At 44.3% G+C, this 17,555-nt stretch overlaps 1 protein-coding gene and 1 long non-coding RNA gene across 5 annotated transcripts in view; one reads left to right on the top strand and one right to left on the bottom strand.

Annotated features, from left to right (window-relative positions):
- Window positions 1-17,555, bottom strand: part of LOC308062775 (contactin-4) — a 357,825-nt gene that overhangs the window by 77,916 nt on the left and 262,354 nt on the right. For all 4 annotated transcript variants that reach the window (XM_080384699.1, XM_080384697.1, XM_080384696.1 and 1 more), the window contains 3 exons: window positions 8,313-8,516; window positions 1,122-1,224; window positions 312-496 (listed from right to left, as the gene is read on the bottom strand). In XM_080384699.1, the coding sequence (XP_080240825.1) occupies window positions 312-496; window positions 1,122-1,224; window positions 8,313-8,516 (492 nt within the window). The remainder of the gene's footprint in view (window positions 1-311; window positions 497-1,121; window positions 1,225-8,312; window positions 8,517-17,555) is intronic.
- Window positions 1,231-8,304, top strand: LOC308062793. Its single transcript, XR_013927700.1, has 3 exons — window positions 1,231-5,310; window positions 6,037-6,478; window positions 7,016-8,304. It is a non-coding gene; the product is annotated as an uncharacterized lncRNA (long non-coding RNA).

Here is a 17,555-nt window from a genome sequence, read left to right as displayed (position 1 = left end):
GAGGATGCTCCATTGGAATACCTGTTTTACCCTCCCAGCTGCAGGAAGGCAAGCGAGCCGTCTGCAAGTGCTTTCTGCACGTTACCATGCCAATGTCCTTCCAGCGATGTGCTTTTGTTCCAACTACTCTGATTCTCAATTAATATGCACCATTCAGACAGGTTTTATTTCAAATTACACCTTTTTTGAGATGTGCTGTTTATAAAAGGAAGTAATTTTTAAAATACCCCCCAAATTACTTTCTCACAGAATATTTACTGCATATTGCACTTGAGACAATAAAAGCCCCTGAAAGCAGGCAGTCTGCTTACCATAAAATGTCAGTTGTCCTCGTGCCACATTTTTCCCTCTCACATTTTCGGCTACACATTCATAGAGTCCAGCGTCTTCTTGCTGAAAATTTGGGATTTCAAGAAGTCCACTTGATCTGTGCCTCCTGGCTTTTCTGGGTATCTGTTTCCCATCCGCTCTCCTCCAGCTAATTGTAGGAACAGGGCTAAGTAAGAAAAATAAAGCAAGGTAAGATGCTCAGAAAAAGCTCTGGGTCTTGTCCAGATAAGCTCATCTGATCAACTTAATGCTGCTTCATGTTTGAGGATGATGAAGACATGGCCATTCTGAAGGCTCTAGGATCTGCAGCAATTTTATTATAGGTGGCTTATATGGAATATAAATATACACACATATACTTGTGGTGAATTGCTCACATAGTCTTAAAAGCAGGAGACTTTGTATCATTAAAATGCTGTTTTGACAGAGTTGAATTTGGGGTTCTGCTGTGGCAATACAATCATTTTCCTACCAATCCCACATGTCAGTTCTGGAAGTGTTGCCAGTGTTTAGAAACAAGAGACATGTTTTACGCGTTGCATGAGACCTCAAAAAAGGCTATGCACAAACAGACCTTCACAAGGTAAGTTACATCTCCTCTCTTCCATGGGACTTTGCATTTTTGATGAGCAAAGCCCCTGCTCCCCAAGCCCTTAGCCTGTTGTGAACGCCTGCACTAAGTAACTCCTGCTGAGGAAAGCGAACGGTTAGGAAATCCTGCACACTCTACGATACAGCACGATGGAAGTGAAGAGCTGGAGGAATAACAGTAATGATGGATCAAAACTTACTTCCCCAAGGCAAAGCACTCCAGTTTCACCATTGTTCCTTTTGCAGATGGAACCGTTTCTGGGAACTGCACTTCTATTTTCGGCTCGTACTCTCCCATCACCCCTGTGAACATAAAATAGATGCTAAGGCTTGGTTGAGTTTTTGCAATAAATTCGCAAGTGTTCCCGTGCTAGCACAGAGCTGTTCTATACATCATTACTTGCCCAATTAATCCATTCATTTTAAACATGGCCCATTTCTAACAGGCGTGTAGTGTGGGCTCTTTTCCCATTTACTGCCAGAGGAAAATCTGAACCAGTGCTCCACACCATCTGCCAAAGATTAGAATTTCTTTATGGCTCTGTTACGTTTTGCTTTTGAATATTCAGGATTTTTGCAGGTAACTTGTGAAATAAGGAAAGCAATAATAAGGGAGGTTCACCACCTTCTAGAAAATGAAACGCGGAACAAATAGCCATTAGAAAAAGTTTTACAAGCACTGAAGCTAATCGAGGCTCCTATTAACTTCGAGGATTTAGATGCGCAGAGATCATATACACTTCGGGTAATGTCTTTGTTTTTACTGCCCCACTAAATCACGTATCGTGGCAGCCTCTTTATGAAATTGTGTTTAAAAATTTGTGCACACAAAAAGGCCATTATATTCATGATAAATGGCTACATTTCTAGTCACTGTACTGTCTTAAAACCGGCACATATAATTTCACCAACAGTGATTATCAGCTAATTGATGATTGCAGTTTAAATCCTGACTGCGCGGCTGTGCCTGGCCACGGGCCAGGCGAGGAGCGGCCGGGCTGCACGGTGGCTGTGGGGCTGCCCCAGCCCAGAGGAAGGCCACCAGGATGTACCAGTGCAGAACTGAGACACCACAAGTTTGCAGAGATGTTTGGGTAAGTCAGGGCTGCTTATGGTGGCTCGTGATTCCAGCGCTGCTTCCTAGCCCCCTGCTTTGCAAAGAGGATACAAGAAAAGGCTTTTTTTCTTTACTTTTTCACAGTTAAGATTTTTAAAGCTGAAAACGCTCAGTATGATGCTTACATCAAGTCTATCTTTACTTGCTGACCTGTAGATTACCTGTTCTGGTGCAACAGCAGGTTACATCATCTTTCTTCCGACCCATTAATTGCAGATAAGCACTGCTGCTACATTATACAAAGAGTACCTGCTGCACAACATCAGTCACCAAAATTAAATGCATTTATTAACAATACAAATATTCTCTACACAGTCATGTCCTTGCCAGCACATATAGCAGGACACCCACAGGTCTGTCAACTCTCCAGCATTTACATATCACAGAAATGAGAATTACGGGACACGCTACTTGTTAGCCCCCTGCATGTTAACACTGCAGCCCTGAAGGGCTGGAAGGGTCTGTTACAGTTAACATCACAGAAAATCCTCTCTGTTCTCCCGATCGTGACTTGCCAAATCTTTGCAACCTTGCCTAAATTTCTCCAGACTCTGTGCTAAACATTTGCCGGGTAAGCTTCAGCCAAGCCAAGAACAGCTACTGCCCAGCGGTGTCAAGGGCAAGCTGGGTGCCAACGTCAGGGAGCAGCAGCAGCGTTTTGCTGACATCAGAACGTATTGAGATCTTTTCCCCCGAGGGTATTTCCACGTTCTGCAATCAAGACTGCAAACTTGGCAGAGGAAGAGCCTTTCATGTCTCCCACAAAAGCCTGACCAGATTCAGGCAGCTGCATCACCTTGGAAGACGCCAGCTTTCAGGCAGGAGACCGCCCTGAAGAAACCACGGTCTCCATCACCCACCTCAAGATGGCTGAGGAGCTCCTCAATGCCTGTGCCTGTGCCACCACAGCCCAGACACATTAGCAGAGGGGATGCGGCTGCCCCCAGAACCACTCCTCAGCAGCCAGGCAGCGGGGGGGGAGAAGACACGGTGGCTAAATAGCACGGGAGGGAGGGAGCTGGCCAAGGAGCCGCCTGCCCACCGCTGGCCAGCTACAGACTGGTCGTCGGCAAGCAGAACCCATCAGAGCCGTTCCTTCTGGTGCTTCCTCCGCTGCCAAGGCAGGAACTCGGTCCCCTTTGGCAAAGCAGGCTGCAAAGTACCACGTGGCTCTAACAGGGTATTTAGGAAATTAAGGCAGAGTGCATTATTAAAATGTTATTCACCTGCCAGAGCAGGAGACAGGGATGAGAGGGAGGAAAAATGGATTTTTTACCTTCTTTCATTCATTCCTTTTATTGCTCCCATGTTTTTTTTTTTGTCTGACGCTGTGAGCAGAGCTCTTATCCCAAGGTGACAATCCACTGGACTCCCAGTGGGAAGGGTACGTGGGGCTGTAGGACACTGCTCCAGGCACCACTGCGAGGGCAGCTGCCTTACCAGCCCTACGGCAAACTCCAGCCACTTAAAAATCAGGACTTGTATCTGGAAAAATCACATGGCTCCCACTGCAATTATAACCTACCTACATATACAGATCTATAGGGCATGCTGTGAGTCCTGCCGTCTCCGCTTTATAAGAGAAACACCAGTGCAGTGGAGATCTCTCCATCCTGAATCCAAGACCATTTCCACACAGACAGTCCTTATTTTTCCTGCTGTTCCTGGGTGACTTCACATCTGACTTAGCTGTGCAGGTGGAAGGGATGGGGGAGAAAATATAAGACTAAAATAGACACTGGGTTTGTAGCTTAGAGAACACTTCCAGTGTCATGGCACATCTATGTGTTTGCATTTCAGACGATTTTGTACTTTTCTTCCAATTTCAAGGCTTAAAAATGTGCTTTTGGATGAAAGTCTCAGGAATTCAGAAGCAAGCTAATTTGTCTGAGGAGATGATATGCATTTCCTGACAACACCTGTGAAATGTTAAAGTTTAATTGGGCTATACAGCTGCTGCTGATGGTAATTTTATTCCAGGACTATTTCAGTTCTTTCCTACTATTACTGTTTTAATTCTGATGTAAAAAATCCAAAGTGCATTTTAAAGAGAAGTAGTACAGTACTGCAGGAGCAGTGGCTCTCAACACCTGGGTGCTCCTATCAGGCTCTGGCTGGTGTTCACTGCAGGGCTGGGATGGCCCACAGGATCCCAAAGGTGCTGTGGTGGGGATGGCACCCTCGGGTACCTGCTGCCCTTCCAGGCGGGAACGGTGCCGCCAGGGATGGGGCATCCAGACAACAGCCACCTCCTTATTAAATGGAGGAGACAGCGTTGGATATTTGTTCCCTCCTTCCACCTCCTTTCCAGTCCATATCCCTCAGCGAGCTGCCAGGCTTGTCTGGCATTCAAATTTAAATCCTTTTCCTTGTGAGCTTCAGCAAGTGTTACGGCCCTAGTGGACACCTTACTTCAGGCTTTAGGGTCATTCTCATTCTTCAGTGCCATACACATTTAGCTATTTAATGGATTTCCCAATGTTAAAGTAACTCGGAAAGCCCTTTCTCCTCAATGGGAAGTACCAGCTGGCAGTGTCAGGAATAACTCCAGTCCTTGCAGAACACTAGCCAAAACTCATCCTCAGTGCCTTGTGAAATCTAGAAAACCACACTACCTTGTATTTTTTCCTTATATACACTAGCACTTACATGATGCAAAAGGGAGAGCTGCTTGGCATTCCTTGGCATATCCCTGTGCTGGGATATGGCGCACACTTCAGGAGGACAGGTCCCAAACCGTAAATGTGCAGTTTTGGGGACTGCTGCACCTATATGACATTTTATTTACATCTTTCATCCATCTGCACGGCAAGCAGCCTCACCACCACAAATCCATAAAAATAGTTGAACGGGGGGTGATGGCATGCATTTGTGGGAGGGAATTGAGAGGGACAGAGGAAAAACATCGTTTTCCCAGCACACCCTGTACTTTGTACAGTGCATTTATCATCATCACATAACCTCTGTCCATCGAAGCAGAGTGTGAGCTCACACTGACCACGACAGCTGCCTCGGCGCAGTCTGTTCCTACCACCACCCCATAACCATCTACGATATTTATCTCTCCAAGGAGGAAAAGCTGTCTGAGGATAACAAATGGGATAAGAGGCACCTTCTGCTTCCACAGCACAGCGACAGGGAAAGAACCCCAGTTCTGTCAACAAGAGCATGTGCTGCTGGTTACAAAAAGCCACTGCGAACAACATCAGGAGATCTGTAACTCCGGAGCCTTGCAGCTGAAAACAAGCAAAAAAGCAGCACAAAAGGCACAGGTGGGGAAAGCAATCTGCCTACAGGATCTGATTTCATCCCCTGCACCCGTATCCTTTCCTTTTACGGATTACAGCTCAAAAGCCTGGCATTGTAAAGCAAGCAGCGCTTTTAAAACATTAAAAAAAAACCCAAAAAACATGCTGAAAAGCTGTTTTTCCAGGATGATTACATTCAAGCAAAATAACCACAACAAAAATGGCAGGTATTCAATGCAAAAAGCTGAAATGATTCACAACTAAATCTAGAAAAAAATTACTGCCATAAATCGTAGAAGAAATGTGAAAAGAAACCTCGGGGCTCTTGCAGATGAGATAGCAGCCCTGTGTGTGCCGCCCTGCACCCAGCCCCGCCGTGGGGAACTGGGATGTTTGTTAGTTTGTGGGCAGTTTGAACACTGGCTACAGGAAGAATACCCACCATGTAATTTATACACACAGTTCTAAAAAAAATAGTAATAATTCTTGATATCGAACTGCATAGGGTCAAGCCCAACCGTGAGCACCTAAACTCTGTTTCCTTCCTACAGCTCTAGACTGAGAATTCTAAAAGATTTTGAGTGAGAGATTATGATCAGCACAAAAGGAAAGCGTCTTCTCTTTTTCTCTCTTCGACTCAATTGAAATAATTTAAAACCTCCAAATATAGGTACTATTCTTAGTTCTAGATGACCAGTATTCCTGTTGGATAGCATCTAACTCCACCATTTGTTTCTTTCAAATTAACAGGGCTATTCGTCAGCTACAGGGGCCTGTAATTCTGAAGGACAGCAAAAATGTTCTGCAGTTTGAGAATAACTTTGATTTTTGAGAAAAACAGAAATTTCACAAAGAGACTGTTGTAAAGCACTTGGATTTTTTTGGCATTCACAGAATGTATTTCAACATGAAGCCAGCCAGGTAATAACTTAGAACCTTCTAGCACATGATGGTTTTACGAAGAGCGCATTGGAGGAGGTCGGACTGTCCCAGCCGGGATGCCAGCTCTCCAGCCCAGGCGTGGGGGGCCTCACAGCTGCACCAGCCCCCCCATAACCCGGGAGCTGCCAGGGGGACGGGGACCCCCACTCCCTCTCCCGAGCTGTACGCCCCCCCACAGATGTGGCACTTTCCTGTCCGCCCAGGCGGCAGCCAGAGGAGCAGCTCAGTGCATGTAAATCAATCCAGAGAGGTACGTTATGAATTTTTTTCCACTTAAATCACTAATAGAAATTAAATGGAATTGGAACATTAATTGTTGATGAGCTAGCCCCCGAGCCTGCTAATTTAATGATAAAGCATTGTAAAGAAAATAGCATGTCATATATACGAAGATATACTGGACGTGTTCAGATATGAATGCAAAAGATAAGCAGGACATGTTTGCCAGTGGAAATACAACGTGCCTCACATTTTACTCACTCCTGTTGTTCACACTATGAAGCGACATATATGATTTCTCTTTTCAACTGTGATAGTGCATTATCTTTGGATTTTATAGGAATACTCCATGTGGAATGAAAAATTGAGACCTGCTGATTTTTAAAATGAAGCCTGGCTGTAATACCAGTGCGATCCTATTTTAAAATAGACACTTAGCCCGCGTTTGGCTTCTGAGTACAGCCATCTTGGGCTCTACAGACACAACAGCACCTTTCTTGTTTAACTCAGGAATGTATTCCCCAGCCCCTCAGAGGTTCAATTAAAGTTTCATATCTTTAATAAACAGCAGAGTGCACTTCAAAGGAACGGGAGAACATTCCTGTGAATTACCTCGGGAAGGCGATGGGTCCCTGTAAATAAAGTGGAGCGCGCGGAAGAGCGATGCGCCGGGGCAGAGCCCTCGGCGAGGCACTTTGCAATCAGGCTGCCCAGCAATCAGCCCAGCATCAGCCCCGACACGGCACACGAGCAGGCACCGACTTGATTGTGATAAATGGAAGCACTTTCAGCTAGGTAAGGTTTGCATAAAAGTCCTGTTAATGTAATATTTTAAAAATATTTCTTCTTCAACACTGCAAATGTTACTAAGGGACAAATTTAAATATTCGTCTTTATCTTTCAAGCGTTAGATGACTGACTTGGGACTCAGAGGGACGGAATTACTGGCACCGCGTTTACAGAAATGCAGCCTGCCCTGTAAGGGAGGGCAAGCCTGGCCCAGCCCTGGGAACCAGCTGCCTTCGCCCCCGCAGCGCAGCCAGTGCCTTCTCATTGCCCACGAGGTTTCCAAACTCCCTGCCTGCCGGAGCCGTGTCAATGCGAAGGGGACGGCGACGGGCAGGAGGCTGGCACCAACCAGCCTGTGTTGTACAAGCAAGGAATTTTGTCAACATTTGTCACCACTAGGTGACAATGGATCTTCTTCTAGAAGAAGTTTCTAATAATGCATTTCTATTTCTGGAACAAATGTCCTAACTGTTATCCTTTAAACAGACAAATTTTAATTAATTTTAATTGCAAATTAACATGCAAATTTATTTTTCTTATCTGCTCAAAAATGACGACGATACAAATCAATTGTCTGTATAAATTTAGAAATCCTCTCTTGGTTTCTTCTTGCTTTTTTGTATTATTCCACAGACTACTAAAAATAGCACTAACTCTGCTGGGAAATACAGCCCGAGCTAACAGTTAGCGAAACACAAAGTGCTTTTGTTCACTTTTGGGCTGCATAAAATGAGCAAAACTAGTACATCCAAACTCTAAAAATCTATTTTTATTTCCTGTGTTTGGCCAAGTGTCAGCAGGTTTTTCTGTTATAACCACTGCCTGATGCTGAGAGCTGTTCCAGTGGCGGGAGCAACCTTGGCCACTGAACCACGAACCCCACCGCTGCCTGTGACAGACCCACAGCTAAAGCAGAGGTCTCCAGTCTTGATGAACCTCTGTGGAGGGGAAGATCTCTCCCTTTACTCTTGATATAAATATTCCAGGCCATTTCTTAATTTCTGGGTGACAGCCAGTCAAAGAAAATAAAACCAGCTCGCCAAACCCCATCCCCAATTCCCTTCTCTAAGTCCTACCATCGTTCCGGAGGATGAGTGGGGTGGGGGGACCCAGGACCCTGCTGTTGGTCACCGTGTTCGTCACCACACACGTGTAGTTGCCCACGTCCGAAGCTTCCACCTTTGCAATGTACAAATTCCCAGTCTCCTGCGAAACGAAGCGGCGGTTGTCCTGGTGTACGAAGGTCGGGTACTCGTTGAAGATCCACGCGTAGGTGAGCTCTGGAAGCACAGGTACCACCAGCGTTAGTGACAGGGTGTACGTTCTCACGGGGCACAGACTGATGCTGGGCTCCATCCCAAGGTAAAGCCCTGAAAATGTTTTTTTCCCTGTCCCCTTCAGTTAGGGAAATTGGATTTATTACAAGCCACGAAAAGATAAAAAGGCTAACGTTTTGCAAGGTCTCATCTTCATGGCTACAAGTATACATTTCCAATGGTGACACTTCCTGAGCCTGCACATGGATCTAATATTCTTGTTGCTCCTCCAAGTTCTTCCAACCCACAATGCAATGCATTTTACAAGAATCTCACCTTTTTGTCATGAATATTTCAGCCTGACTCATGACTTTTCTTTTATTCTTTCTTACCGTTTTTTTTTTCTTTTAAAGACAATTCGAAGAAGGATCTGCCGAGCCATGTTATCACATGCTGTACATTTTCTTCACTTGGAATTTCTGAATCAGCAAAAACCTGAACACTAAATTAACCAGCTGTAATCTTCTATATGACTAATAAGACAGTACTCTGTGTTTTATAAGACATCTTTGGAAGTTATTTGAGCAATAAAAAAATCAGATGCCGCAAGTAGTTGCAGAGTTTGTAAGTGAGGTTAATGCAATATAACCCTATTATGTTTGCCTAAGACTAATGCCCAAACACCCTGAAAATGCTTGAAGAACTGAAGTGAATACAAGATCGCTGTAGTTTTCTAAGGGAACACTAATTATACTAAAAAGCATATTCTTATTTTAATACTCTAATGAGTCATAACTGTAATTGACCTCAACTACATTAGGTACTTTGGAAAATATATTCTGCCCTCATGTTCCACTGTTTACATATATAAGAAGCTGAATGCAGATTGTTGGGTTTTATTTATTTATTTTTAACAACAGGATTATAAAATGCCTGCTTAGACTTTTAGGAAGATATGATAATTGTGTTTATGTGGGAATATCTAATCATCATATTTACACATGTGCATCTAATTATAAGTAACCTCATGCTGATGTCAAGAGGATACTAAGAGCAAACAAGGTACCACTTCTCAGCTGGCTTATTATTTTCTGCAAGTAGTTAAGGTTTGTGGTTTTTTTTTTAATTTACTCTTGGTGAACAATTATCTTGTTCCTCCAGAAGCATCCAGGAATAGGCAAATAAACATCACTGCCCTGGAACTCACAGAGGCATCTAAATTTGAGTGAATCTTCACGCAGCAAGTTTCCACCAAGCCCCCCCTGAGCTCCGCAATATGACATTTTGCGCTGACTGCAGAATGGTGAAGTGAGCACACATCCCTCAGAAAAACACAGAACTGGGAGGTCTTTCTGGACCAACCATCCCTGTCCCACCCTATCCTTCCCCAGGACACTGCACAGTCCCATTCATAAACATACACTAGAAGCAGCAAGGCTTTTGGCTCCTACTTTTCTGTTGTACGCTGGTATTGCTTTAATTGCTAAGAACCCTCTAATTTCCAGGTTAAGTATTTTCATTGCTAGTCTACAGCTATGTGCTTCTGGGCTAATGATGCCTTTAGCTTAGAAGAGTTCTTGCCTATTCACCGGCGAGAGCCATCAAGAGCCCTTCTGCCTTCGTTTTCAAGACAAGCTTTACAACCTTATGATCATTGTGGTAGCTTTTACTACCCTCTACTTTAGTTAAAACTCTTGAATATTCGTGTCATTTGAACTGATAGCCAGGTCGAAAACCTTGGGTAAGCAGGTCACAAGAGAGCAGAAGGCAAACGTAAAGTTGTACATAGTACGCAGTTGTCAAGAGCAAAGAGATCAGATCAAGGAGAGCACCAAATGGTGAAGTTCTGGGATCCACACAGAGGAACCCAGTGCAGAGGGCATGAAAGGAGACCTATTCCTAGACTGCAAAACATCAAACTCTCCCCAAAAGCCATCATGAAACTCTGTTAATCCAGTTACATAAAACTAAGGAACATAAAAAAGATCTGATGTTACAGCTCTCCCTTTCTTTCATTACAACAAATATTTGTCCAGAAAAATACAACTGCCTGAATTACACAGAATTAGTATTAGGAGTAGTCCATTATTGTTATATAATATTTAAAACAACCGGATAATTCTGTCTCTCTCAGATAGCATGGGACTAATGGAATATAGAGCACAGGGAATAATGCAGGCTGGAGCATCTATAAGTGCATTTGCTTGTGTAGCAACATGTAAATAAATACTGTATCAAACTTACTTTGATTTCCTTAGAGATCCTAGTGCAATATTTATGGCTTTTCAAACTTGATGGATTTCTTTTGATAAGGTTTCACATGCTAATTGCTCTGGAAGTGATACACAGTTCACATCCCACAGCCAATTTGTAACAACTGTGTAAACAGACACTTAAAATACAGCGTGAGATGGCTCCTGGTGACTGCGCGATTGAAACGTTTGCTGAAGTTACAGACACGGAGTCTTTCCATACAAAGAAAGAGCAGTAACAGGCAATTTGTGGTTCTCTAATTACACATTAGACTCTATATCCTTGAGAAATTTATTACAAACGTCTCCTTTATAATTTGGGGCCTTTTTCATGTAATTTTGCCTAATTTACAATGCTTTTAATTTCCCCTTTAAAGCACATTCAGGATAGGTCTACCAAACACAGGATGTTATCCCAAGATTCCTGACCCGTGCCTGCTGTCTGTAAAGGCAAGCAGAGGTGGCCAGCAGCCCCCTTGCCACCAGCAGAGCACCCGCCTGGCCACCGCTGCAACACCCGTCGCACCATGATGCCGTACTTCCCTCCGTTGCCCTGACGGCCTGGATCCTCATGGTAGACCAGAATGAGATGAAGGGTTTTGGGTGGCAGATCTTCACCTCTGTAGTGATTATCAGCAAGGACAGGAAGATGGAGAAGTTACTTAAGGTCTGTGCACCCTGGCTTGAGCCATCACCAGACAAAATATATTCAACCCCAACACTTCTTGCTCTACTGACTACCTGAAGAACCTTTTTAGAATCATAGAATGGTGTGGGTTGGAAGGGATCTCAACCTAGTTCCAGTCCCCTGCTGTGGGCAGGGGCCCCTCCACCAGTCCAGGTTGCTCCCAGCCCCGTCCAGCCTGGCCTGAGCACTGCCAGGGATGGGGCACCCGCAGCTGCTCTGGGCAGCCTGGGCCAGTGTCTCACCACCCTCACAGTGAAGAATTTCTTCCTAATATCTAACCTAAATCTGCCCTCTCTCAGTTTAAAACCATTATCCCATAGATGTTCATCTACACAAATCCATGCTGACAGGTTACACACATTCAAGTACTTGAAATACCCACACACCACCACAGGCAGACGCTAGAAGGAGGAAAGTAGCTTTCTTTTTGCCAAAAGAATGCACAAGGTCACAAGTTGCTAGGTACTTGCTCTAATGGTCCAGAGCAAAGACAACAGGGACAAGGAAGTGTGTCCTAAATTAATTAACATCACCCACTCATCACACAGGAGCCTGTGGAAAACCTGCGTTCGTGAAGAGCAGCGGAGGTGACAGGTGTGTTAGCAGAAGCTGGATTTGACTTTGGCCAAGGCAGACGGCGGAAGCGATGGGCCCAAGCACGCCGAGCTGCGCATCACTCCCCGATCAGGCACATGGCAGGAAAGCCCACGCCGCACCCACAGACCATTAACTTCTTCTCCACGCTCCCTCCCCTGCTGCTGCAGCAGAGGCTTTTAGGAGAAGCTCAATCTCACAGAGGTAAGATGGTACACTTACCGTTAGTATTTATGCCCCTGGGTTAGTGATCGGCAGGAGAATGCAGTAGGCAGCACGTGGCAGCCAGGCTATATGCCTCAAACATCCATCTATGCAACATCAGGCAAACCGTTTTGATTTGAAGCTCCACCTTTTACTCAAGTTGCTATTTGCAAAGCTGTTTTCCTTAAATACGAGTGGCAACAATACCAAAAAAGAAGCCAGAAGCCTTTTTCTTCGCTCCTTTTAGCCTTTTCAGAGGCGATCTCACACCACTGCTGCCCCCACGCACTGCAGCGATCCTTGATGCTCAGGCTACCTCTGTGTTTCAGGACCAAGTGTACTAACCACACACACATACTCTGTATCACACACAAATATCAATGAATATTTACAAATCAAACCCAAGGCCTCTGCCGCTACTGCGTGGCTAAATATCATGGTTTAACAAAATTTAGAGCAGCCAGCAGTTGCCATCAACTCTAGCAATTAAAAAGCAAATAAATTATTCAAGCTACTTGAATGTAGATTTAGGACATTTAAGATATGCCTCTTCAATTTCATTATCAGAGTGCAGACACACTCTTGCACAGCCCGGCAACTTCCCTCGCCCTGGGGAACATGACACACGAAGGAGCAGAAGTTGCATCACTTCGCCTTGCTGCATGGTTTTTTTGTCTGGATTTGGTTTTTATTACTCTTTTTTTTTTTTTTTTTCCTTTCGGCAAAGCACACAGCCCTCCTGGGTCTGCTTTTCCTGATGACATTCACATCTTGTCATTTTTCTAAAGCATTTTTGATGATAAACTCTATTAAAGCATGAGTCTCTCCTGTGCTGCCCCCAGAATACACTGCTCAAGACAAGGAACAAAGCTAAAGACACTGTAGATTTTAAACTTTCTCTAAATGATAGCAAGTGGCAAAAAAAAGGTTACCAAAAGCTGGACAGAAATTCTGCTATGAGTAATTATTGTAATTAGAACATATGGTTTGCCAAAATCATGTTCTCTGGTCTTCTGTCTTGTCACACGAGTGCTATTTGGTTTTTTTGCGTTTTAGTACAAGAAACTCTTTTCTTGAAAAAAAAAAAAAAATTAAGTCTCTTCTATAAAGTCAGGGCTGCCACTTAAAAAGGTCTCTGTAGCTATTATGGGAAAAGCTATTAAAACATCAAGATTATGGTAACCATAAAGCTGAATAGAAGAATTAAATTTTGAAATTAGTATTAGCCAAAAAATGGGGATCATTTATCATTTTTAATAAGAACAGTGTGGTAGAATACACTATTATTTTTTACGGGCTTTACTGAAAGTTACAGAGATTAATCCAATCTTTAATGATTCCTATAACTTCTGTGTTATCACCTACTATGTCACTCAAGTTGGACAGGTGGGAACTGATTTTCAGTGTGAAACAAAAGATTTGCAGCATTTCCTGTAAATTTTGATGCACAAAAATTAGGCTTCACTATGCACGGCAGGTAACAAATACAAAATTAAGGAAATTATGAAAATCCTCCCTTTACAACAGTCCCAAGCAACCCAAACTATAATTGCAGCAGTATAGCATTTTGGAAGAGCAGTACATAATTTTGAGACACTTTGAAATGAAAGGTGAGGCTCATCCTGGTATGTTCTAAACAATGACAATTTAAATCCAGATACGGTGAGTACAGCTCCATGAATTAGGTTTGCACTTCCCTTGATCATGCAGTTCTGTGAAATTTTATGATCACTTTATTTTTTCAAATACCATTTGTACCTAAGCATGGGAAGTGCCGAAGCTTTGCTGCCTGCTTTACTCCATACCTCTACTTTCCTGGTCACAGATGGGCTCTTCCAGATACAGCCAGCAACAGCGAAGTCACAGTTTTTCCCACAGAGAAGCTCTTCCCTCCACTATTGCAGCGCAATCCATGGTTGAGAGGAACTGGACCTAGCGCTGTGCTTTCACGGGACTCAGCGCAGGCACACGTTTTAGGCTCTGTGCGTGTTACCGCCCGTGCCTGCTGCAATTACAGCAGCCGACGCACACCCGAGCCCAGCCAGTCTTCACCTTCCCACGCTTGCTGCACGCCAGGCTAGGAAATGCCAAGCGTTCACACCTGCCATTGATTTCATGTATTCAGATACTGTAGTATTTTGCCACGCAAAAACCCCAATCACAGCCTGTACCCACCCACAACCAGCTCGTAAAAGCCATTCGCACCACCAAGTCACAGTGGACAAGAGATAATTTTCACTTATTCAGAAATAGGACAAAGCAGCCCTGGATGGAGTGAGGGAAGAACCTGACCGCTTGTACCTTCAGCCGCCTGGCGCAAGGCTTCACCCCAGCAGACCACGGCTGCGGTACAAGCCCCAGCAGAGCCCAGCAGAGGTGGCTGACACCCCCTCACCACCCCCTCTGTGCACCTCTGTGACTGCCCCCTGGCCCGGTAACGTCTCCGTCAATGGCAATGTTGGATACACTTTCATAAAGAACTGGGTTTTGGTGAATAATTTCTAGGCTGCTTCCCCCCTCCCCCCCGATGGCTTGCATTCCTTCGTGTTCAAATTTCTCTTAAGTGGTACTAACAGGGTGTTTTGATGGTTACGGTAAACTGGGGCAATGACAAAGTATAACTGATTATCTGATGAGTGTCCTGTGAATTCATTCTGTACTCTCTCATTTTGCTTACTCAATTTTGCTGACTGTTTGTAGAGGATATTCATAATTTCAAATTTCAGTGTGATTTGATTAAGCAATCAATATCTGTAGCCCCACGACTAACAGAACATGAGCTGGAAAGGAGGCCCGATGCACCACGACACGCTGTCTGAGCGCACTGGGAAAGAGGATTTTCAGGGAAAGACAAATCCCTGGCAGAATGTACTGTGTACACGGCCCTACCCAGACCCCCGAGGCTCCTCTCCACCCAGTACCAGTCCTCTGCTGGCAAGAGCACTGACAGCTTCTGGAGGTTTTGACCATTTTTCTCTTTCACAGTTTTATTTTAATAGTAAAGCTATATGAATTATGCACTGTAGACATTTTTTGTGGGCTTACAGACCATTTCATTGCCCTGCTAAGCACACTGGATCAATTTTTTATCTTCTCTTCTTAAATAATTGCAGAATAATTTAATGCAATTAACCTGGATGCAAACATCACTCAGTAATCCTCCTCTTGACTTTGTGCTCTGCCCTCTCCATCACGCAAGGACGCCCAGCTACGTCACACCACAGCTTCTGTGCCTCAAACACAGGTTTTAATAAGAAGAATAATGAACAAGATTAACTTAAAGTTAATAATACATTTCTGGATGAACCCTCACTATGCTAAACCGGACGACACAGTTACTCAGCAGCCAGACAACCATTTGCACCCAAAGAAATGAGCTGTCCCTGCCAGATGGGACAGGGAAAAAGCACATGCCCTTCATCTTTGCTAGAATTAGTGCATCTGTTTGTAGAATTTGACTTGGAACAGTGTGAAAGAGGCACAACTCACTGTTGTCAGTGGTGATATGGTAATGATGGGAATCGTCATAAAGACATGAAATCATGGAACACAACAAACAGACTTTGAGAGGTCATCTATCCAACCCGAGGCACCATAACCATAACATTTAAAAATTCTTCTTACAAACCTCCAGTGATGACAATGCACAACTTCTGACACTGTGTACAGGGCACAACAGACACCCATGGGGAAATGGGACCGCACCACAGGCTGCATCGCTGGCATCTCCCCACCATGCACTAATGGTAACCACAAGCAGCCCCTTATCTACTTGGGGGGAGATAATTTTTCTTGTTAACATAACTGTGCCCCTGTGTTTGTTAGTGCTGGTTTATGATAATGAAAAGCTGGATGCACATGTACATGGTATGTACATTAATGAGTCAGAAGCGTGTAAGAATGAGGAAAACATACAAATCAGCCAAATTCTGTGCAAACTCACTCTCACGGCAACCTGCAATGCATGCAGAGCAGTGGTTGCTTCCCAGCCCGTCGCCTCCATGCTCACCCAGCATGTAGAGCTTTACATATGGGTAATTAAAAAGGTGAGAGGTCTTCATTACCTGAAGCCTAATCAATAGTCACCTGTATCTGCTGCATCTCCATTTTTCTGTATCTCTAAAATAGTTAAATATTTGATGGCTGTGCACAATTGACCTGGCTTATCTCTGGCAAACAGCTTCCAGCCCCAGTCGATGGCTAGCTATGCTGGCTGCCATGGCACTGGGAACATTAATGACTACTGCACCGTGCCATCGGGGATTTTGATGAAATTTTAACTTGGAAGTTCCCTCAGGGAAAAAAATCAACAGCAACCTTTATCTATGACTGACTGGAAAAAGTTATGAGATGGAGTCCTGTGCTGTTGTATTTACTACAGTTAAATACACAAACCTATTTCATAAACATCTAATGGGCAGAAGACACCATTCCACACCCGCACCCATCTAGCACACAGGCTGGCAGGTTTTGGAAGAAACTTTTTTGTGTGTGCGTCTGACAAACTTCATAAGCCATTATAGAAATTTAAAGCTCACCCTGGCCTTCCCTGAAAAGAAAACCCACAACCCAACCCAACCTGTACTTTTCGTAAGAGCTTATGACACCTTTGGGGAACCAGGTTGGGTGTTTACTGAAACTGGTGAACCTCGCCCAGGTATTGGATTTGATGCCACTTATTTTCATGCATCTCTGGTTTAAACTCACATTTTTGGAGACAGGCTCTACCCAGCAGTGACCCAGCTGCTCCTGGACCAGGCTCTGTGGGAAGGGTCAGTGACCCCAGCCATGCCCCTTCCCAACGGAGATGCGAATGTGAACTGCACCAGCCAACAATGATGCTCCGGACACTCAAAAAGTTGGGTTACTTGCCCTGTCAAGAGATACTGATCCACTGAAGGGAATTATGAATTGGAAGCTTATTTCTGCTAAGGAAAGTTCCTGGGAAATTATTAGATGGGAAATCCAGGAATGAAACACCCCCACCCCCCAGCATAAAGGAGTAACATAAAGGAGCCATGGCCCCCGATTTATGGGGAAATAATGCAGAAAGTGCTCACAAGTGAGTCAACAGCTATATATTTGCTACAGCCGTTACCCCTACTTGTCATGCAACACCGTACTGCTGGAAGCCAGGAGATGCATGCTTGGGTCTCCTGTGACATGGATTCAAACCTAGATGATTCACGGCTTTTCCCACCGAGCAACGTATAGATCTGCATGATGCTCTCTCTGTTGGGAAGTTGATATCAATGAGAAAATTCTAGTACAAAAAAAGAGTAATAGCTTGATATGGTCCACAGAGTGGCATCAACAGCCTTGCAA

Source organism: Falco punctatus, assembly GCF_963210335.1.
Source record: "Falco punctatus genome assembly, chromosome: 4".
NCBI classification, from domain to species: Eukaryota; Metazoa; Chordata; class Aves; order Falconiformes; family Falconidae; genus Falco; species Falco punctatus.
Note: the sequence above shows the minus strand (reverse complement) of the source record. Positions and strands in the feature narration are given on the sequence as shown.